Genomic DNA, 24,194 nt, shown 5'->3' with positions numbered 1-24,194 from the left:
ATTATGTTAAAATAAATATTGATGTGAGGCTGTATGTATTTCAGCAATAGGAACAAGAAGTTTTCCTTCTTCCCGGTTGGAGATAATATTTTATCACGAGTAGTATATGCTTGAAAAATGTTCAAAACAATATAAACAGTATTCAGTAGAAAGTGAAAGTCCTTCTACGCTACAGTGTTGACTCTTAACAGTTTAATATTTACCCTTTCAGATATTTTTAATTCATAAACATATATAGTATGTATTTACATATTTAAAAAACTAAGTAGATTCATAATGTTTGTCTCTACTTACTAGTATGTCATGGACACAGAACAACTCCTGAACAAATAAAATCCTTAATTTTTTGCATTTCAGTATCAAAGGCATACAAAGTTTGTAAATGACTACATTTTGTACTATGGTGGCAAAAAAGAAGACTTCAGGCGATTGGGGTAAGTGTCATGAAGTTTACATAGAATGGGAGGAAGATATGGATGTCTTTAAAGGCCCACAGCTGGGGCGCCTGGGTGGCGCAGTCGGTTAAGCATCTGACTTCAGCCAGGTCACGATCTCGCAGTCCGTGAGTTCGAGCCCCGCGTTGGGCTCTGGGCTGATGGCTCAGAGCCTGGAGCCTGCTTCCGATTCTGTGTCTCCCTCTCTCTCTGCCCCTCCCCCGTTCATGCTCTGTCTCTCTCTGTCCTAAAAATAAAATAAACGTTGAAAAAAAAAAATTAAAAAAAAAAAGACCCACAGCTACTGTGTCTTCTGATTCTGTCATTCTCTCCTGCTCTCCATTCCAGTTTCCTTATCATATCCTGAAATGGAGAGGCTATCCATAACTTTTGGCTAAGTAGCTCATCATGAAGCCCATTATCTGGCAACAGGCCTCAGGTAGCCTGTGGAGCCAGATCTACCTCAAGCAGTAACAGGATATGTGAGGAATACTCCGATGCCTGATTATGCAGTAATTTTTTTTTTTTTGGTAAGGATTTTTGAGATCATTAACTTTTTAGACCTCAGTGTTTGGGATTGCTTTTTAAAAGGTAGTGCAAACAGGAAAAGAAACAAAAACAAAAAGCAACTCCTCCCTGTAGTTGAGGCTCTTCTATCAGAGCCTCTTCATGGTGTGTGTTTTTTTTCTCTGACTTAATAATTTTCTGAGTTTGATAAAGCCCTAAAAAACTTTGTATTATCTCATCTACCTCAAATTTATCTCCCCTCTCACTTTAGTCTGTATTCCCCAACAATCCCTTGTTCTACCTCCAAACTGTTAACACCTTTTTTTTTAAGTTTATTTATTTATTTATTTTGAAAGAGAGAGTGGGGGAGGAGCAGAAAGAGAAAGGAGAGAAAGAAAGCCAAGCAGGCTCTGCACTGTCAGCACAAAGCCTGACACAGGGCTCAGTCTCACGAACCGTGAGATCATGATCTGAGCCAAAATCAAGAATTGAATGCTTAACTGACTGAGCCACCCAGATACCCCCAAACTGTTAGCATCTTAAAAATATCATCCCCTCTCTTCTGTTCTGCCATTACTCAGTCTTTCTAGGAAGGTGTAGTAAAATGAGGTATGGAAGACTCTTCCATTTTTTAAATTTGATCTCTGTGGCATGGTGTTACTGACGTTTTAGATTCTAAAACTTACTTTCACTCATTTTTCCTTATCCACTTAGTGTTTATTTAGATTTCTCAAACTATCTTTGGTAATTTAGCACCATTTGTATAATTGAAACCAGTACTCAAGACGGATAAATGCCTTATTCATTTAACTTGTTTGTGTAGCAGCCCTCTTTATCAGTGTCTTTTGAAAAAACTGAAATCATTTTTATAAGTTTATGAACATATATACATATTCACACATAAAACTATCTTTATCTTCATGTATTTATACTCAGCTGTTAAAAAATCTCACAGAACTGTTTAATCTCCTAAATTTGACAAATTTTGTGTTTATATTAAATTGAAATAGTTTTATTTTCCAGGGAAAATGACAAGACAGACATGGATGTTATACGAGAAAATCATAGATTCCTATGGAATGAGGAGGATGAAATGGACATGAATTGGTAATTTTTGCCATCCAACACATAATACATAAACTGCTTTAGTCCTGTCTCTCCTGCTTGCTTCCTGTTTTCTTACCCTGTCACCTGTCCAGGTCATTCAGCCCCTGCGTGGAGGAGTTCTGAGTGGAAGACATAAAAACATGCCTTGGAGTAGTATTAAGTTTGGTTTGGTTCTTTTGGTAATTTTTAGCAGTTTTTACTGACTTGTTATTGCTTGACTTTGTCTTGAAAATATAGTTTATTACATTTTTAGTGTATCGTTTGTTGTTCCATAATGTGCTTCTTTTTAAATTTTTAAAATATCTTGGGAAAAAGTAATACCTGAAAGTAATACCTGAAATGCAAACATAACAAAAGACAAAAAGTGAGGAGTAAGGCTCCCCTTCTCTGACTGGCAGCCTTGCAGTTACCCTCCCTGAGAGAGCCACTATAAATAGTTAATATTCAGGTATTCTATGCACATGTAAGGAATAGGCCTCTTTTAAAACATTAATATTTATATCATATGTGTTATTTATTGACATTGCTTCCAAGTAGTAAACTGTGGTTGAATTTCTAAATGCAAAAGATTTATATATTTTTTATGGATCTAGGGAGAAGAAACTTGCAAAGAAATACTATGATAAATTATTCAAGGAATACTGCATAGCAGATCTCAGTAGATACAAAGAAAATAAGGTATGCCTTCCAAGTATTTATAGAAGGTTCTTATTTAAGTACAGTATTATTATTATTAGTAGTATTATTATCATGCCCCACATTATTCTTTTAAAGGTGCTAATTCAAGTCTAGGTTGAATTAGTCCTGCATCTATGAAGAGTCATTTGGACCGTTTAACCACTACAGCTATGAAATTTACAAAGGGTCTCTTAGTCAAGGGTCTCTTAGTCAAGCTTTGTGAACTGAGGCATGAATAGTCTAAGATTAAACACAAGTGGCTACTGGATCCTGTTTCATCCTGACTCTGGCCTAGAGCCTCTACTGATTATAATGAATGATTTGACACTGCAGAATGATGTCTTGTCTCACAGATGATGTTTGAAATTGATAGACTTTTTTTTTTTCAAATAAATTACCATCTGTAAAGAGGCAGATGCACATCTTCTTTTATATAAATGTCTATTCTAGTAGAATTAAATCTTACCAGTGCTAATTAGTAATGGCAGATTTCTGTTCTCACTGCATCTTACTCTAGTTGATATTAAAGTGATTTTTATTCCTATCTCAAATTTCACATTTGTAACTAGAGAAGGTGACCCAGGAACAGATGATGTCAGTTTGAAATGGGTTGGTGGGGGGTGGGGGGGAGGGAATGTTGCATAAATCTGTATGTTTTGGCTAGTGTGCATTTGTATTAAGAAAGATAATCTATTTAAAAAGTTGTTTTAGATTTATTTATTATATGAATTTGTTTTTCATTTAAATAATTAAATCTCAGAATCATGATTGGTTTAATTTTTTTTTCAGTAGTGGCTTTAATATGTGAGTTGCTTCACAGTATTCTTATAGGTAATAGTATCTGTTTTTACAAACCCTTGGTTTTTTTTACAAACCCTGTTTACAAACCCATGCATGTCATATATCCCAAAGATTTCCCCAGTTTCTTAGGAACTAGCTCTCCTGTCTGTACTAGTTATTGATCACATTAAATCCAAAAGGCATCACAGCAATTGGAGTTACTCAACTGCAAGTTGAGTATGAAATATAAATCTTTCTAAAAGCACATAATAAAGCAGCTTTTTCAATGCTGACTCATCTGTTGATTGTTTTTCAGTATTTATTAAGGACTGGGCAAGGTGTTGTGGATTAAAATGTGACTGCCCTTCAAAAAAACCTATAGTAATAATTGAGGGGAGAAAGTGTACATAAATCAATGTTAAATATTTGTATTCTCCATTTAAAAAACACAGTATATTACTAGAAACCATGCTTGAAAGAGGATAATCTTGAAATAAATTATATTTTTCTATTAGAACATGATGAGTAGTTAGATATGAGGGTAAATCCAAGTAAGAAATCAGAAATAGGAAATCTGGAGGGAGACAGATGTGTTGTTTTTTTTTTAAAGACTTCATTTTTTAGGGGCAGTTTTAAGTTTACAGCAAAATAAAGGGGGAAGGTACAGAGATTTCCCATATACCCCTCACCCCATACACAGGGGGATCTTTTCTAGGAGGAAAGATGACTTTTTTTGGCATACCACATTTGAGGTTCTGGAAAATGTTAAAAGAGTAGTGCCTTTGATTTCCTTACTAGGATGCATTTTCTCATAGTTTTATTTATACAAAGACAGTGTTTTATTGATTTTTAAAAAATCAGCTCCTAGCTCAGTGCCTAATATATATAATAGATGGGGCATTTTAGTGAACTCCAGCTTTTGTCCCACACACCTATTCCCTTCCTTATTACTTCTTCCCTTTCATCATTGAGAATTTGGTTGGATCATTGCATCAGGATTAGATTCAGCTGGAAGGACTGAAGCACTCCTACATAACACTGGCTTAAATGAGATATAAGTTTATTTTTCTCCTACATAGGAATCCAAGTGGATGGTCACAGACTTTGTGTTTTCAGGAAGTTAGGATCTGTCTGTCTTATTACTTGCATGTGTGATCCCTTGTGCTAGTAGGTAGAGTAAGAGGCAGTGGCTCAGCACCAAATCCTTAGTAACTAACTAACTAGTAGGACATACTGTATTTGTTACATTTTTTATCCCCCTATAAGATTGTAACCTTCCTGATGACAGACAGTGTTTTTAAAAAAATTTTTTTAGGGGCGCCTGGGTGGCGCAGTCGGTTAAGCATCCGACTTCAGCCAGGTCACGATCTCGCGGTCCGTGAGTTCGAGCCCCGCGTCGGGCTCTGGGCTGATGGCTCGGAGCCTGGAGCCTGTTTACGATTCTGTGTCTCCCTCTCTCTCTGCCCCTCCCCCGTTCATGCTCTGTCTCTCTCTGTCCCAAAAATAAATAAACGTTGAAGAATTAAAAAAAAAAAAAAATTTTTTTTTAAATGTTTGTTTACTTTTGAGGCAGAGACAGAGTGTGAGTTGGGGAGGGGCAAAGAGAGAGGGAGACAAAGAGTCCGAAGCAGGCTCCAGGCTCTGAGCCATCAGCACAGAGCCCAATGAGGGGCTTGAACTTACAAACCGTGAGGTCATGACCTGAGCCGAAGTCGGACACTGAACCGACCGAGCCACCCAGGCACCCCTGACAGACATTTTAATAATCATTTTATATCTTCAGCAGAGTTCCAGGCCCAGTAAGTAGTTGCTTAATAATTATTGAATAGATTGGGACACCTGGGTGGCTCAGTCGGTTAAGCGTCCAACTTCAGCTCAGGTCATGATCTCACGGTTTGTAAGTTCGAGCCCCATGTCAGGCTCTATGCTGTCAGCTCAGAGCATGGAGCCTGCTTCGGATTGTGTGTCTCCTTCTCTCTCTGCCCCTCCCCCACTTGTGCTCTGTCTTTCTCTGTCTCTCAAAAATAAATAAATGTAAAAAAAATTTTTTTTTAAAAATAATTATTGAATAGATTAATGAATGGAAGAAAAAGTTGGGAAACTTATTTTCATTTGACTGTGCTTCAGTGGACATCCTAACATATATGTTTTATGACAAGCAATCCTCACATACATGTATGGACTTAAAAGTAGAATTAAACTTATTTTGAATGCTTCATTTTTTTCCTAGACTGGAGAGATTTTTTTTTTGGGGGGGGGGATTTTAATGAGAATATTTTCAAATATTTTGAGCCCTCATTTGCATTTAAAATACAAAATTGCCTGATTCAAGTAATAGGAGATTAAAAAAAATAGGCAAAGTTAAACAGGCATTGAACACTTCATCTGAATTATCTTAATACAACAACCTATAATATTGGGGTTTTTATTCATACAAAGGAAATAGACTGAGAAGTTAAGGAACTTTCCAAGGTCACAGAGCTAGTTAGTGAATGGTAGAGCTTACATTGGGTCTGTATGATTCTAGAGCTGAGCTTTTAACCATTACAGTAAACTGAATAGAAAACTAAATAATTTACTATAATTTCAGGAAATTAACATGTGAATATGAAAGATCTTAAAAAGGCAGTGGAGAAAAAACATTTTTTAGCTAAAATACAAAGGTATATTTAGGAATCTGGAGGGAAGTTTAATACCTTTCCACTTTAGGGTCCACAGGGTCCCATTTCTCTTTCTTGTTCATTACTTTGCCATTGCAGTGAGGAAAGAGCCATTCATGAATGAATGGTTGTGGTTGTGTTCTAATAAAACTTTATATGTAAAACAGGCAGCAGGCCTGTGAGCCATAGTTGCTAACCCTTGGGGTAGTATGTACCAGGTACTATTCTAAGTACTTTATGTGTACTATTCCTATTTAAACCTCTTAAACCAAAGAAGAAAGAACTGTGTTCTCTCTGCATTACGTATGAGGAAACTGAGGTACAAGAATATTTAATACCTTGTCCAGTTATAACCTGTTAAGCGGTGGGGCTAAGACCTAAAACCTGGATAATTCAACTCTTTTGCACTATAGTATATTGTTTCTTTACTGTACTATAATCTCTTTTTTTTCTGTCAATGTCATGAAATAATATATATATTTTTTATTAAAGGAGGCATCTTGTGGCCTAGCACCTGTACCTTTTAATAAGTAGTTTAAAAGTAAAGATTGTTCAAGGGGCACCTGGATGGCTTAGTTGGTTAAGCATCCCACTTCGGCTTGGGTCATGATCTTGCAGTCTGAGTTCGAGCCCCGCATCGGGCTCTGTGCTGACAGGTTAGAGCCTGGAGCCTGCTTCAAATTCTGTGTCTCCCTGTCTCTTTGCTCCTCCCCAGCTCATGCTTTCTCTCCTTCAAAAACAAATAAAAACATTAAAAAAAAATTTTTTTTAAGTAAAGATTGTTCCTTAGCATTGTTCAAATATATCTTTAAATAACTGGAATCCTATATGGAGAAAAAAAAGCTATCATGTTTAAAATTAAGTTTGCTTTTTTTTAACTCTTTATTTTAATCACTTGTTGCTCATCACAAGTGCACTCCCCATCATATGTTTCATCTACCCACCCCCACCTCCCTGCTGGTAACCATCAGTTCTCTATAGTTAAGAGTCTCTTGGTTTCTCTCTCTTTCTCACTTTCTCTCACTCTTTCTCTCTTCCCTTTATCTGTTTTGTTTCTTAAATTCCACATGAGTGAAATCATATGGTATTTGTCTTTCTCTGACTGACTTATTTCACTTAGCATAGTAGTCTCTAGCTCCATCCATGTCATTGCAAATGGCAAGACTCCATTCTTTTTTATGGATGAATAATATTCTAGTGTGTGTGTGTGTGTGTGTATTTTTATATAACACATCTTCTTTATCCATTCATCAATCTATGGACACTTGAGCTGCTTCCATATTTTGGCTGTTGTAAATAGTGCTGCATAGGGGTGCATGTATCCCTTTGAATTAGTGTTTTTGTATCTTTGGGTAAATACCAAGTAGTGTTATTGCTGGATCTTAAGGCTGTTCTATCTTTAACTTTCTGAGGAACCTCCATACTGTTTTTCAGAGTGGCTGCACCAGTTTGCATTCCCACCAACAGTGCAGGAGGGTTCCTTTTTCTCTACATCCTTGCCAACCCTTGTTGTTTCTTATGGTTTTTTATTTTAGCTATATTGATAAGTGTGAGGTAATATCTCATTGTAGTTTTGATTTGCATTTCCCTGATGATAAGTGATGATGAGCATCTTTTCATATGTCTGTTGGCCATCTGTATGTCTTCTTTGGAAAAATATCTGTTCATGTCTTTTGCCCATTTTTAATTGAATTATTTGTTTTTGGAGTGTGGAGTTGTATAAGTTCTTTGTTTTTTGGACTAACCCTTTATTAGATCTGTCATTTGCAGATATCTTTCCCATTCCATAGATTGCCTTTTAGTTTTGTTGATTGTTTCCTTCACTGTGGAGAAACTTTTTATTCTGATGTACTTCCAATAGTTTTTTGCTTTTGTTTCTTTTGCCTCAAGGGACCTATCAAGAAGAAGTTGTTATAGCCAATGCCAGAGAAATTATTCCCATTGCTGTTTTCTAGGATTTGTATGGTTTCAGGTCTCACATTTAGGTCTTTAATCCATTTTGAATTTATTCTTGTGTATGGTATAGGAAGTAGTCCAGTTTAATTCTTTTGCTTGTTGCTGTCCAGTTTTCCCAGTACCATTCATTTGTTGAAGAGATTGACTTTTTCCCATTGGGTATTCTTTCCCACTTTGTCAGAGATTAATTGACCTTACAATTGTGGGGTTATTTCTGGATTTTCTATTCTGTTCCATTGATCTATGTGTCTGTTTTTGTGCCAGTACCATAATGTTTTGACTACTACAGCTTTGTAATGTAACTTGAAGTCCAGAGTTGTGATGCCTCCAGGTTTGCTTTTCTTTTTCAAGATTGCTTTGGCTACTCATGGTCTTTGTGGTTCCATACAAATTTTAGTGTTATTTGTTCTAGTTCTGTGAAAAATGTTGGTATTTTGATAGAGATTGCATTCAGTGTGTAGATTGCTTTGGGTAGTACAGACATTTTGACAATATTTGTTCTTCCAGTCCGTGAGTGTGGGATGTCTTTACACTTCTTTGTGTCCTCTTCAGTTTCTTTCATCAGTGTTTTATGGATTATGGAGTACAGGTCTTTCACCTGTGTCTATTTGGTTAGGTTTGTTCCTAGGTATCTTATTATTTTTGGTGCAATTATAAGTAAGATAGTTTCTTAATTTCTCTTTCTACTGCTTCATTATTGGTGTACAGAAATACAACAGATTTCTGTACGTTGATTTTGTACTCTGCAACTTTACTGAATTTGTTTATCAGTTCTGGCAGTTCTTTGGTGGAGTCTTTCAGTTTTCTATATGTAGTATCGTGTCATCTGTAAATAGTGAAAGTTTTAATTTTTTTCTTACTGATTTGGGTGCCTTTTATTTCTTTCTGTTGTCTGCGGTACTATGTTGAATAAAAGTAGTGAGAGTGAACACTCTTGTCTTATTCCTAACCTTAGTTAGGGGAAAGGCTCTCAGTTTTTCCCCACTGAGAATGATGTTAGCTTTGGGTTTTTCATATATGGCCCTTACTGTGTTGAGATATGTTCCCTCTAAACCTACTATTTTTGAGGGTTTTTTATCATGAATGGATGTTATACTTTGTTAAATGCTTTTTCTGCATCTATTGAAATGATCATATAGTTCTTATCCTTTCTCTTATTGATGTGATACATCATGTTGTTTGATTTGCAAATATTGAACCACTATTGGCACCCAGGAATAAATCCCACTTGATTGTAGTGAATGATTTTTTAAAATGTATTGTTGGATTTGTTTTGGTAGTATTTTTGTTGAGTATTTTTGCATCAGTGTTCATGAGAGATGTTGGCCTGTAGTTTTCTTTTTTTGGTGGTGTCTTTATCTGGTTTTGGTATCAGGGTAATGCTGACCTTATAGGGTGAATTTGAAAGTTTTCCTTTTTGTATTCTATGCAATAGTTTGAGAAGAGTAGGTATTAACTCTTCTTTAAATGTTTGGTAAAATTCGCCTGTGAAGCCATCTGGTCCTGGACTTCTGTTTGTTTGGAGTTTTTTTGATTACTGAATCAATTTCTTTGCTGGTTATCAGTCTGTTCAAATTTTCTATTTCCTTCAGCTTCAGTTTTGGTAGTTTATATGTTTCTGGGAATTTATTCATTTTTTCTAGGTTGCCTAGTTTGTTGACATATAGTTTTTCATCATTATTTGTATTTCTGTGGTGTTGGTTGTTATTTCTCTTCTCTCATTTGTGATTTTATTGATTTGGGTCCTCTCTCTCAGTTTGGCTGGAGATTTATTAATTTTATTGATTTTTTTCCCCAAGAACCTGCTCCTGGTTTCATTGATCTGTTCTATTATTTTTTTTAGTTTCTATATCATTTCTGCTCTAATCCTATTATTTCCTTCTTCTGCTAGTTTTATGTTTTATTTGTTATTTTTCTAGCTCCTTTAGGTACAAGGTTAGGTTATTTATTTGAGATTTTTCTTGCTTCTTGAAGTAGGCCTGTATTGCTATAATCTTCCCCCTTCGAACCGCTTTTGCTGCATCACAAAGGTTTTATTTATTTTATTTTTAAATGTTTATTTATTTATTTTGAGAAAGAGCAAGCAAGCAAGGGAGGTGCAGAGAGAGGGGGAGAGAGAGAATCCCAAGCAGGCTCGAACCCACCAACAGTGAGATCATGATCTGAGCTGAAACCAAGAGTAGGACAATTAGCTGACTGAGCCACCCAGGTGCCCCATTTTGTTTTTTTATAAGGGTTTTTAAACTGTTGTGTTTTTATTTCATTTGTTTCCATATACTTTTTTCATTACTTCTTTTATTTCCTGGTTGGCTCATTCATTGTTTAGTAGCATGTTATTTAACCTCCATGTATTTGTGGTCTTTCCAGAATTTTTCTGGTGGTTCACATCTAGTTTCATAGCATTATGGTCAGAAAAGATACATGGTATATGACTTTGATCTTCATGAATTTATTGAAGCTTGTTTTGTGGCGTAATACATGATCTATCCTGGAGAATGTTCCACATGCATTTGAAAAGAATATGTTCTGCTATTTTAGGATGCAGTGTTCTGAATATATCTGAATATATATCTGTTAAATCCATCTGTTCCAATGTGTCATTTGAAGCCATTGTTTCCTTACTGATTTTCTGTTTAGATGATCTGTCCATTGATGTAAGTGGGGTATTAAAGTCCCCTACTGTTACTTATTACTGTATTATTATTGATTAGTTCCTTTATGTTTGTTATTAACTGTTTTATGTATTTGAGTGCTTTCATGTTGGGTGCATAAATATTTACAGTTGTCATATCTTCTTCTTGGATTGTCCTCTTTATTAATATATAGTGTCCTTCTTTGTCTGTTGTTACAGTCTTTGTTTAAAATTTTTTTTTTTAATGTTTATTTTTGAGAGAGACAGAGACAGAATGAGAGTGGGTTAGGGGCAGAGAGAGAGGGAGACACAGAATCCAAAGCAGGCTCCAGGCTCCGAGCTGTCAGCATAGAGCGTGATGTGGGGCTCGAACTGAGGAGCTGTGAGATCATGACCTGAGCTGAAGTCGGACACTCAACTGACTGAGCCCCACCCAGGCGCCCCAACAGTCTTTGTTTTAAAGTCTGTTTTTTCTGATATAAGTATTGCTACTCCGGCTTTCTTTTGACATCATTTGCATGATAAATGTTTCTGCATCCTCTCACCTCTCACATCCTCAAAGCATGTGTCTTTAGGTCTAAAATAGTCTCTTGTAGGCAACATATAGATGGGTCTTGATTTTCTATTCATTCTGTCACCCTATGTCTTTTGATTGGAGTATTTAGTTCATTTACATTCAGTGTAATTATTGATAGATATGTATTTATTGCTATTTTATTACTCATTTTGTGGTTGTTTCTTTTGTCTGATCCTTTCTCATCTTTCTCTCATAAATGGTTTGCTGTTTTTCTTTAGTGGGATAGTTGGATTTCTTTCTCTTTATTCTTTGCATATTTAATGGTAGTTTCATTTGTGGTTACCATTAGCTTTATGTATAACATCTTTTATATATTGTGGTCTCTAGTAAGTTCATGGTTTAAGTTTGAATCCATTTTTCACTCCTCCCTATGTTTTAGGTATATAGTGTCATATTTTACATGGTTCTTTAAGCCTTCAGGTTGATTTCTGGGGTATTTAGGATAATTGATAGTTATCTAGTAGTATTCATTGGACAAGGTGAGCCTAAGGTCCTCCTATTCCCCTGCCATCTTCCCCTCCTGGTGAATTAGATTTGCTTTTTATGTTGGTAAATATCATTATTTCAGTTACTGGCTCTGTGTTTAGATGTACATACAATTTAAATAATGTTTAAATTTATCCTAACATAAATGTAATTTTTTTCTCATTAGTTTGGATTTAGGTGGCGAGTAGAAAAAGAAGTAATTTCAGGAAAAGGTAATTCCTTTTTGAAATTTTACTTTTTAATAGGATGAGGTTATTTTGTTATACTATTGAATTGAAGTCATTTGGTAAGATTATTCCTGATTTATACAATAAATGCTTATCTATAAAAGTAAAATTACAGACAATGTATTTGTGATACATTAGCAAATGTCAAAATATAATGCTTTAAAGATTTTTCCCTCTAGAATTTTTGCTTTTAGAACATTTGATAAGAGTATAAGTAGAAAATGTTTATTTTTTACAAAACTTTTAAAGTTTATTTATTTTGAGAGATAGAGTGCTTGAGCAGGAAAGAGGCGGGGGGGGGGAGGGAGAGAGAGAGAGAGAGAGAGAGAGAGAGAGAGAGAGAGAATGCCAAGCAGACTCCACACTGTTAGTGCGTGTCCAATGTGGGGCTCGAACCCATGAACCGTGAGATCGTGACCTGAATTCACATCAAGAGTTGGACACTTAACTGAGCCACCCAGTTACCCCAAAAACGTTTAAAGAGTTAAAGGAAACTAGTAAAGGATGAATACTTGAGTTTTTCTTTTTATTAACTTTTGGAAGAATGATTTGGTATTATTGTATTTCAGTCTAATCACATTTTGAAAGTAGAGATTAACTATCACTTTCAACCTAATGGAATTTTTGGATAGGCTAGTTCTTATTTTGGGATATCATTGAGATTGAGACCAAATATTTAGTCTTTCAGCAAAAGATCAAACATTTGGGAGGCAGTTATTAAATGCTTTTTTAATGCATTGTTGTAATCTACTCATAAGTCTCTGAAAAATTAATATCTTTATCCTATTTCATGCTGTAAAGTTACCTCTTTTTTGATAATTGCATTTCAAACTGTTAATGCTTCTGAAAACTGCATAGGAGCATTTAGGAAATCATTTTAAACTAATAACTTAAAAACTTTAAAAATAAAGGTTGCATTTTAGAATGATTAAACTTTGACGCCATCCCTGTGGATCATTTCCATCTTCCATAAATTCGATGTCTGTGTGAAGTGTAAAACTGGATATGCAATAAAACAAAATTAAAGAGTAGGACTTTTTTTTTCTTTAGATAAAGGATCAGCCCTGAAGATACTCTAAAGGAGAAGGAAAAAGAATAAGTTTAAAGCTATTTTTAACTTTTCTTAGTATTACATTTTAGTTCATGTTTTTACCTAAACAATGAGAAATTTTGAAATGTTTCACAGTTTTAAAATTTTGTACTTTTATTAAGTGGAATTTTCAGGTGATGGTAAGTAATGCTGCTTTTAAAAAATTAAAGGGCATTCTCTGAACTAATATAGGTGAAAAAGGATTGGTTGGTGAGAGAAAGCTATTGCTATGATTTAGAATTATAATTTGGTTGCCATTTTAACAATAGAGCCATTACTAAACATGCATATATTTCATAATGTATTCACTTGGAATGAGTGAAAAATGCCAATTTAGAAAAGCTACAGGTTCTTTGGACTGATAATTTTCAAAATCCATTTTGATAATTTCTTTTTAATGAAAAGTTTAGATTTGTTCCTGTTGGTGCAGATTATTGAGATATAAATTACTTTTTTACTGTACAAATAAAAGGTTCATTCTGTGAAAGGAAATAGTAGTTGGGTAGTTCCTTTCATTTTTTCCTCTTGGATTGTCAGTATCAGTCCTTTTATGCAGAATGTTTTCATACACAGCAGATATGATGTGTTGATTTTATTTTTTTTTCAACGTTTATTTTTATTTTTGGGACAGAGAGAGACAGAGCATGAACGGGGGAGGGGCAGAGAGAGAGGGAGACACAGAATCGGAAACAGGCTCCAGGCTCTGAGTCATCAGCCCAGAGCCTGACACGGGGCTCGAACTCCCGGACCGTGAGATCGTGACCTGGCTGAAGTCGGACGCTTAACCGACTGCGCCACCCAGGCGCCCCTGATGTGTTGATTTTAGAGTCAAGTAACTCTAAAACATAGAACATTATTATTCTACTTAGTCATTTCATCTCAGAGTGCTACCATCTAAAACCTGCTTTAAATGCCATTTTATGCTGGTATTTAAAATAGATGGCATAATGTTAGAATTTTAATCAAGTTAAAAATTATTATTAAATATTAAAAGGGATTCGCCAACATATAAATACATGTATTATGGAAAATATATTTATTCTTTTAGGGTATTATTGAGTATACTCTTTTAGTACTTCCATTTTCCAAAGTAGAAGATTCCCTAACTGGGAGTTAGTAAAACTCTGATCTAAACAGTTTATCTGTTGAGCAAGAATTCTGTGACTGATTTTTTTTAAATACTTTCTTTAGCTCTTTGATTTAATACTTATTTACACATTTGTTGAGCATACTATAGTTATTACACTCAGTTATTTTTTAATGCTGACTTGCTAGAACTAGATTATATGTATGTTAAATTTCAGGAGTAATTCCAAATTGATATTAATATTCCAGATTAAAATTGTTTCCAACTATCGTAGCTAATATTCCTTTCTTTTTCACAGGCCAGTTTTTCTGTGGAAATAAATGTTGTGAAGAAAAAGAAGATTTGAAGAGTTGGGAAGTTAATTTTGGTTACATTGAACATGGTGAAAAGAGAAATGCACTTGTTAAATTAAGTCAGTTGATTTTAGGTGTTATATAATTGCTTTCTTCAAAGTTTATCTAATTGCTTAGATTTAAAAATATATAGGCTAATTTAAGGTTTAATTAAAAAATTTTAATGTGTCTTTCTGGAAGTGCTCTTTTTTCTGAGAGCTTCCCAAAGTGATAGATAACTTTTGAGGCTAAAATTTTTATGTGGTCACCATTATGGTGACATTTGGGTGAAACGGTTCTTTTTTTTTTTTAAGTTTTTTTTTAAACATTTATTTATTTTTGAGACAGAGACAGAGCATGAATAGGGGAGGGGCAGAGAGAGAGGGAGACACAGAATCTGAAACAGGCTCCAGGCTCTGAGCTGTCAGCACAGAGCCCGACATGGGGCTCAAACTCACAGACCTCGAGATCATGACCTGAGCCGAAGTCAGACGCTTAACCGACTGAGCCACCCAGGCGCCCCTGGGTGAAACAGTTCTAATGACAGATGTAAACCGATAATTTGTAAAGTTAAGACCTCTTCCCATTAACATGAGTATGTCACCAGTGCACAATGAGATGCAGAGTATCAGAAAAGTCAGCATAAAATCTCATGTTACCTAGTAGCCATATTGTTATGGTGTGGACAATAAATACACTCTCTTTGTGTCAATAAGGAAAAAGATTTAGGTGGGCATAACTGTTTGTGACATCAGTCTTAAAATCTTGAGGTTATACCCCAGAATACAGCAACCTCTTGTAATATGCATGTTTTAGAATCTTTCATTCTTTCTTTCTTTCTCTTTCTTTCTTTCTTTCTCTTTCTTTCTTTCTTTCTTTCTTTCTCCCTTTTTCTTTCTTCTTTTCTTTTCTTTTCTTTTCTTTTCTTTCTCACTAAGCTACTCTTCTGTGTCAGCTTCTTCTCCTGTCATGTTAATTACCTTACCTAAGTAAACTCCTGGCAGTTTTCTACCCACTCCATATAGAAGTCAAGAATTTCCTCATGTGCTACTTAATGCTCACCAGTGCAGAAGTCCCTCCTGGAAGTACTCATGGGGACAATTCAGCTGGTGTGAACTGAAATTAAGTATAAGGCGAAAGAAGAGCCCACAACTGGAACTTTTTGAAATGCTCTTTTCTATTTGAAAACTCTTAGAGCACTTCAGACCAAGTGACTATACCCACACTATTGTTATTAGATACTTTTGATGTGAGACACACATTAATGCTGTGTATGAAACAGAGTTTGCTTTTAGAATAAATTGACAGCAGTTTTTTAAAGCAATGTTAGAATATTTTCAATTTCTCAAGCATTCTAATACCATTTTTACTGTGCATAGGCATTTTTTGAAGTGGAATCAGATTTTTTTTTCAGAGTTTTGTTTCCCCTCTTATAGTAAAGGGATATAAGGAAGAATGAGAATGTATGATATTAAAAGTAGAGTAGCACTACAGTTATTCAAATTCAGCCTTTCAGTGGTGTCACTTTTTTATTTTTATTTTTTAGGATTATGCCAAGAATGTTCCTTTAAATTAAATTTTCATCACAGGTAATATTATCTTTTGAAATGCTGTTGTTATTGTTTAGTAGTCTTGTATACTCACTTACCTGCACTCAGTGTCAAAATGTAGATTTAAGTGGTTGATGGTTTAATTGATTGTGTAGAATGTCTGGGATAGACTGTATACATATACCAGGGAACTGGAAGTTTGCCATGCCTTACTCTAGCCAAGCAGTTTTAAATATGAAGGCCTGTGCAGGGTGATAGATATTAGAATTTTTAGTTTGGAGTCAGTGTTCAGATGTCATAATATTCTTGGAACTGTATTATAAAGCAGGTCTTCATAAAGTGATTTCATATGTCTCATTTAAACAGTGTTTTATTTGGAGTTTGTCATTCTTACAAGGGATTATATTCCTCTGTCCTCATTTCAAATATCAAAATCAGGCTCCTGTTGAGTGAGCTAGAATGTGCCTGTCATATTCAGTGGGGGAGGAGTATCCATGTTCTGCAATATGCAGTGTATATATAAATAAGGTCATGGGCTTGGAAATCAGACTCCTGTGTATTTCTCTCAGCTTCTCCACTTACTAGTTGTCTGTTTTAGGCAAGGTACTTAAGCTCTGGGGGGCACCTGGGTGGCTCAGTTAAGCATTAAGCCTCCGGAATTGATTTTGGCTCATGTCATGATCTTATGGTTTATGAGATTGCACTAACAGTGCAGAGCCTGCTTGGGATTCTCTCTCTCTTGCTTCCCCTTCCTCTCCTCCTCCCCTCTTTCAAAATAAATAAATAAGCATTAGAAAAAAAGGTACTTAACCTCTGTAAGACTCAATTTTATCAACTCTAAAAATGAGGATGCTAAGGATACACTAGTGAAAGTGCATGTAAAGTGCTTGACATGGTGCCTGGCATATGGTAGGTCAAACATCCCTGATATTGAGGATGTTCAGACAAAATTGGTGACCTGCCATTATTGTGATGATCACATTTCAGGGCCTGAATAAGGCCCTGAATAAGTTAAAAGTTTAACAATGAGATTCTGCAACTTTATAAAATATATATGTCAGTATATTAAAAAAATTTTTTTGACGTTTATTTATTTTTGAGAGACAGAGCACGAGCAGGGGAGGGTCAGAGAGAGAGGGAGACACAGAATCCAAAGTAGGCTCCAGGCTCTGAGCTGTCAGCACAGAGCCCGATGTGGGGCTCAAACCCACGAACCATGAGATCACGACCTGGGCTAAAGTTGGACGCTTAACCGAATGATCCATCCAGATGCCCCAGTAGATTAAATTTTAAATCAGCTATGCTATGAATGTGCTGTATCTAGTATTTTAGTTGTTAAAAATAAATATTAAATAATTAATAATTTTTAAATTATTCAAATTAGTAGAATTTCTTAGATTACTTGAATAGCCTAACCTTTATTTCCCCTCTCCATCAGTGATACCAGAGGGTTTTTTTTACCTTGACTTTCGAGCTTCATTTCAAAATTGAAATGATTCTTATGAAAGGCAGAAAGTGATAATTGCCTTAAAAAGTATTATAGCATTTGGTATAAGTACCTTAATTTGGAAGGTCTGATGAGTAAATTTCTTGAAACTAATCCCCTGTTGTCTCTTCATTCTCCTTCTCGGTCCTAATTTCAGCATTATCACCTTTTCCTATCTAGTGTTTCCTTTCTTAACCAGTTAAAATCAATTGCTTGCCAGCCATGGTACCAACAGCCTTGTAAACATGGCCTAGAAGAGATAAAGCTACAGCAGTAAAAGGACAAATGGTCTAAAGTAGACATTTGAGTTAAAGTAAGCCCCTCCATCCTCATTCCTTTATGCCTTTACTGTATTCCTTTCCTCTTAGCAGAGGAATTTTCTATTTACAGATGATTTGGAACTGTTAGAGTGTTTCTTCTTGTTTTGTGTGTTTTTTCAAAGTATAAGTAGATAGGAATTATGTGGAGGGAAATGACATTTGTTTTTCTAATTTAAAAAATGGCTAAATGATAGAAAACAAGTAGGAAATGAGGAAACTATGATTTATATTTACTAAGGTTTGTATACAGAACTTACAAAAAATAATTTGTCTTAAAGTTTTAGGCTTCCTTCAAAATTGTCTCAATTAATATACTAGCCTGAAATATTTACAGACTCATTTAAGGGTTCCTTATGTAAATTACATTGTAAAAATATGTACTTTAACTGATTTGACTGTTTTGCTCATTGGTTCTTATTTTTCATAAAGGTCAGTTGAAAAAGTTAACTTTAGTTTTATATTGTTCAACATAAAGGAGAAAAGAAGTCAAGTCAAAAAAAAGAAAGGATAAATCCAAAAAAGATCATGAAGAGTCATCACATAAAAAATCCAGATCATCTTCTGTAGAAGAGACGTCTCAGAAAAAAGCAAAAGGTAAAAGGGAATTCAAATATAATACCTACTCACATTTTTAAACATGAAATGTAATCTGCTGTATGTATCAAATGTAGAATTTAATTGGTGAATGTATTTAGATTTCTGTTTTATAGTAGATGAAAGGAAACTGGTTGGGGAATTTAGATAGGAATTTATAGTAATTTACAGGAGTTTCAAAAACAAGTATGGTTTTAATTCATTTTGGGCAGACAGTAATAATGTTGCAAATAGCATTCTCCTTCCTGACTTTGTCTCTTAGACACCTGTTACCTTGGGCAAGTTCCTGAGCTTTTTGAGTTTTACTTTCCTCATGTAAGTAGGGACGATGTGAATAACGGGCTTCTGTGCTGTTTGAGCTTATTGTGGAGAATCAAATAAGAATGTGAGAGGCACTTTGAACATTGTAAAACAGTACATAATCTATAAGTCAGTATAAAATTATAACACTGTGATTTCAATTACCTTGGCCTGTGTGATTTTCTTACTAGCTTATGAGCTTCTTGAAATCATAGAGCTTGATATATATGTGTCCTCAGAACCTAGCATGGTGCTGTTCACATACACTTAGTAAATAATTGTTAAATTCAAATCCATCAGTCACTTACTTCTTCCTCAGTAGTCCTTGGGCTCTCTAAGCCTTAATTTCTTCATGTGTAAAATTGTCATGATGGTAGTACCTAGATTATAGGATTGTTCAGAAGTTCAAATGAGATAATGCATATAAGCTGTTAGCACAGTGCTTGGTGCATAGTTAGCTATTATGAAGGTTACTGCTAGTTTATTTTTCAGTCCATAATAGAGTAAATTGGCTATAACTTAGAGTGAATTGAACTTAAATTACGTGGTTAATGGAAGATTACATTAGATTCAGCCAAATGTTAACATAATACTTGGACAGGAGAGGGCTCCCTTGCTCCAGCTATGAAGATTATTAATAGGTTTCATTCTTACATGTATTTTTTTTCTTGTGAATCATAACATATTCAAGCGTATAGTATCACCAACTTACAGAGTTGGTGAAATTGATAGATGGTGAGAAGAAAATACTGTTCTGGGGTTTATTGAGAAATGGTATTTGAAGCAGAATTCCTTTTTGTGTCTATCTCAGTCATTTCCAAACTCCAAAATAAATGTTAATAAATGTGAAAATCCTGTTTGTGTTTAAAAAATTGTTTTAAAAATATTTAATGTATCATACTTGAGTTTTGTTAAATTCATTATTATAGTATATAATATTGTATTCACATCATAGTATGATACCATGTTAATCACTATGTATTCCAAAAAGAACTAATCCCTACCTTGTAAAAACTTGTTTAGTACATTCAAAGCAGACAGTCAGATAGCTGGATATGGTATGGGGTTGGAACGCTCGGATTACACATAGATATGCGTGTGATCTTCCTTACAGATGTTTTTCCTGTAGTGTTCCATGTTTTAGTAGATGACATCTCTGTCAGCCTAAAAGCTAGTATCATATCTGGAACTTATCCTTGATGCCTTCTTTCTTCTCATTATTTATGTTTAATTTGTTACCAGATCCTGTCAGTTATACCCCAAGAGTGTATATTTCTCAAGTTCTCTCTACTCTAGTTCAAACCACCATGTTTTCTCATCTAGACCACTGCTGTATTATCCTCACTAGCTCTGCCACTATCTTGCCCTCCCCTTAATCCATTCTCCATAAAGCAGTGATTTCCTATTTTTCTTAGGATATAATCAAAACCTGCATAAAACCCAGAGGCTTTATATGATCCAGCATACAAAACTTGTGGTTCTCACCATGCTTCACCTCACTTTCATACTCCACTTTCACAGCCTTTCAGTTTCTAGACAATGCCAAACTTCTTTCCATTTAGAGGCTACATAGATGCTGCTTCCTCTCTTTCTAACCCCTCCCCCCACCACCAGATGCCATCCTAACTCATCCTCCAGGTCTAAGCTTAAATGTCACTTCCTTAGGGATCCTTTCCTGATTCCGTCCCTGACCATGAATTTAAATTAATACTTCTAATTATAATACCATCAACATTATAGACCTGGAACTTTTCTCATTACATATATGACAGTTATATAAAAGCCCCAGGAAGGCAAGGGTTCTGTCTGCTGTGTTCATTGCTGTATCCCAGCACCCCACTAGCACATGTAAGGTGTAAGAAAGAAAGAATGAGAAAATGAAAGACTTTGAAGATTGTTTCGGGACAACTTCAGGGACAGAGAACCAAGGCAGAGTAGAATTGAGAGATGTGTTTCGTATTTAGTCTTTATTCAGAGCCCCTGATAGCATAAAATATAGTTACTTTTTTTCAACTTCTGTGGCATAGAGCAGAAAATGACAGCATTTTAGCAAACTTAGGAAAACCATGTGGAACTCTGCAGTATCTTTGTATCTGGGATCATCTGGAACTAGCTTGATTTTTATGTGATACTTTATAGCCAGACCACCTTAATTTGGCCCAAACTTGCATAATAATAAATACTTAATATCTCAGCCTCATTTTGAACTGTTGACAAAACTTCTTCAAAACAATCTACTTTCTTGATTTTCTTCCTGTCTTTCTGGCCTTTCCTCCACCTCTTGATTATAGGTCCTCCTCAGTCATACCCTTAGGTGTTGGGGTTGCCTAGGGCTCTTACATGACTTATCTTCTTTCTCTATGTTCTCCCTTTGTGGTCCCATTGATTCCCGTAGTGTCAGATTACTATCATACAAAATGTTAAGTAAGTGGATAGATGGATGGATAATTGGATAGCTAGATGGTTGAGTCAACGGATAGAGAAAAAAATCTAAAAGAGATCCATAGCTTGACTTCGAGGACCAGTCTGCTTTGGCAGGTCTGAGCAGAACACGGTACTTAGGTAGAGTGTCTTGGCAGAAAGTTGAAGATATTACCCCTCCCCTACTACCAGTCAATCCCCAAGCTCACTTTCTTGGGAAGGCCTTTCCTGGCACCCTTCACCCCACTCCTCCAAGCAAGGTTAGGTCCCTATTAAACATTTCAGTAGCACCATGCACTTCTCCTTTGGACATACATATCACCCTTGGAATAATGTGTTTTCTGTTAAGGAAGGGGCCATGTAACTTATTTAATTCTTTATCCAATTTCTAAGCACAGTGCTTTCTCCATATACTAGGTGTTCAATAAATGTTAGGGGAGTGAGTGAATCGGTGAAACAGTTCTCAACATTGAAGGGAACATCAGAGATCCCAGCCCTGGGATCATGAGCAAAAAGATGCTCTGTGGTTTTCTTTTCAAAATATGGTCCTTTGGTATTGTCATCTCTTGGGAGCATGCTAGAAATGCACAGTCTCGGACCCTTCCTGATCTCCTGAATAACAAGTACATTTAAGTTCCGGGATGATTCATAGGCACCATAAAGTTTGAGATGTACTGCTCTATATCAGGTACTTGTTCTGCTTTCACTTTGACACCTTCAGGGAAGAACTTAGTACTGCCCAAAATATTCTTTTACATTTCAGTTAGTTGTAATTGTTAGCAGATTTCTCCTTAACTAATTTAGCCCAAACCTACGATTTCTTACCTTTGGTTCCAGTTATGTCCTTAGGCCTCCAAAGTAAGCTAACCTCTTTTTGTACCTATAGACATTTGGAACCTGGTACTGTGTTCCTCATATGACAGAGAAGAATCATTTCATTTGTCACCAGCTTAGCTATGTTTTTATTTGCTTTCTGATAAGTAGGAAATAGGAGTGAAGGAACAATAACCTAAAAAAGAAAAGAAAAGAAACAATAACCTAAAGTGGTTACCACAGTCCAGGCCTTGGCTTCCTGTGGAGTCTTTACCCTGTGGTTGTGACACCCTCTTCATTGGGCCTGAAAGGGGCTATTTATGCATCAGCTTTGGCTTATGAGATCTTTGATCCAAGGAGGTTAGAGGGATTGTTGCTCTCCATCTGTTATCTGTCATTTTCTGATTTATCAGTCTTCAGAATTATTTTCCCTCTGGTCTTACTGCAAAAGATTCTATAGAGTTATGATTTTTAAAAATTGTGCTAGTAGATTTTTAGTACTTTTTGCTTTCTGTTTCCCTCACTGGATGACTATTGTAGAAATGAAAATGTTTGTTTTATGTAGTTAATATTTTGTGTGAATTTTAGTTACTAAGAATTCTCATCTGTATATGAAAAAGTATTGTGAAAAATGAGTATTTGTAAACTGCTTTGAAATGTTAAACATCTCTTGATAAAATATGATTATGTTGCAGCTAATCTGCGAGGGTTGGTTTTTTTTTTTGCAACATGAATTCATGTTGGTTTTTTTTTTTAAAGGTGTTTATTATTTGTTTAAGCTTTGTGCTGTATATTTCAGGCATAAAATACCTCTACCTAAAAGACTCTAACATTTTAATTAGAGAGATAAGTCTGAGAAACATGAAAGATTAGAAGACAGTAAGGTGCTTTTCTGTAAGAGTTTAAAGTAAACCAGGCTCTTGGGAAGAATTCTGGTCACAGGTATAACTGTTACACTGTTGCAGAATGATTTTTAACAAAGCAATGCTGTTTTCTTTTCAGGGCATTCATCCTCAAAGAAATCAGAAAATTCTGTGAACAGTAAGTATTTAGCATTTCTTTATTTAACACAAATATATAGACTCAAGTGATTTGCAGTTTGGGTTTCCCATCAGTTGTGACTTGCTCATATGTATATTATTTTTTGGTTTTGTACTATGTGAGAAAAATCATAGAAAAAGTGCTAGAAGTGTATGATTTTTCCCCCAGTTTTAAACATTTTAAAGTTTCTTATTTTAAAATGGAAGAGCATAAAATTTTTTTCAGTAAATATAATGGATACACACTTTGATTTCACATCATGGAATATGAAGGAAGAAAAACAGATGAGGTTGGAATGGAAAAAGAATTGGGAAAGTAGATTAAGACTTAAGAAATGTCACTTATAGGGGCACCTGGGTGGCTCAGTCAGTTAAGCGTTCCACTTTGGCTCAGGTCATGATCTCACGGTTCGTGAATTCAAGCCCTGCGTCAGGCTCTGTGCTGATAGCTCAGAACCTGGAGCCTGCTTCGGGTTCTGTGTCTCCCTCTCTCTCTGCCCCTTTCCCTCTCACGCTCTCTCTCTCTCAAAAATAAACAACCATTAAAAAAAAAATGTCACTTATATTGTACGAGACTGAATTATCTCCGTTATCTTGTGGTTTTGACTGAACAAGTGAAATGTGTGGTTTGTGTATGGAAAGTAGAATTTGGCAGCTGGTTACTACTGATTCGTTTTTTAATAAGTACAGTGGTTTTCACCAAATTGTATCAAACCAGATTGGATTTCATTGAATATTTGCCACAAATTTTATTGTTCTTTCCCCGCAACATTCCAAAAAACATTGAAATGACTTACAGATATATATACAATAAAATAAGATTTTTAAAAGTGAAATCAGAATAATGGAAAAACAAGATAGAACAGCAAAATAAAGCTAGACAAACGTTTACCAAAAAGCCCTGCATAATTGCAAAGGTAGATCGCACATTTGTCACTCTTCTTCTATACAACCAAACCAAATAAGGAAGCCACCAGTAGAATGATTAATTGTACCCATATAATCACACACAGTGTGTTCATCTTTTTCTAGGCTGAGTTCTGAGAGTGAGTAGACTCTCCTGTAGATTCATAAAAGGGGCGTCCATCTGTGATGTAACAAACAAGCCTTGCATCTC

At 35.3% G+C, this 24,194-nt stretch overlaps 1 protein-coding gene across 7 annotated transcripts in view; it reads left to right on the top strand.

Annotated features, from left to right (window-relative positions):
- The window catches only part of LOC125147925 (protein FRA10AC1), a 43,580-nt gene that overhangs the window by 5,800 nt on the left and 13,586 nt on the right, over positions 1-24,194 (top strand). For 2 of the 7 annotated variants that reach the window (XM_047825409.1, XM_047825410.1), the window contains exons 6-13: positions 358-434; positions 1,965-2,048; positions 2,642-2,726; positions 11,984-12,029; positions 14,520-14,633; positions 16,100-16,142; positions 18,385-18,503; positions 23,040-23,078. In XM_047825409.1, the coding sequence (XP_047681365.1) occupies positions 358-434; positions 1,965-2,048; positions 2,642-2,726; positions 11,984-12,029; positions 14,520-14,633; positions 16,100-16,142; positions 18,385-18,503; positions 23,040-23,078 (607 nt within the window). Of the gene's footprint in view, positions 1-357; positions 435-1,964; positions 2,049-2,641; positions 2,727-11,983; positions 12,030-14,519; positions 14,634-16,099; positions 16,143-18,384; positions 18,504-19,049; positions 19,176-19,305; positions 19,337-20,067; positions 20,071-23,039; positions 23,079-24,194 lie in introns of those variants that run through there. The other 5 variants (XM_047825414.1, XM_047825411.1, XM_047825413.1 and 2 more) reach the window with 4 other exon arrangements.

This window comes from Prionailurus viverrinus, chromosome D2 (genome assembly GCF_022837055.1).
Source record: "Prionailurus viverrinus isolate Anna chromosome D2, UM_Priviv_1.0, whole genome shotgun sequence".
In the NCBI taxonomy this organism is placed as follows: domain Eukaryota; kingdom Metazoa; phylum Chordata; class Mammalia; order Carnivora; family Felidae; genus Prionailurus; species Prionailurus viverrinus.
The sequence above is the reverse complement of the archived record's forward strand: the minus strand, read 5'-3'. Positions and strand labels throughout refer to the sequence as shown.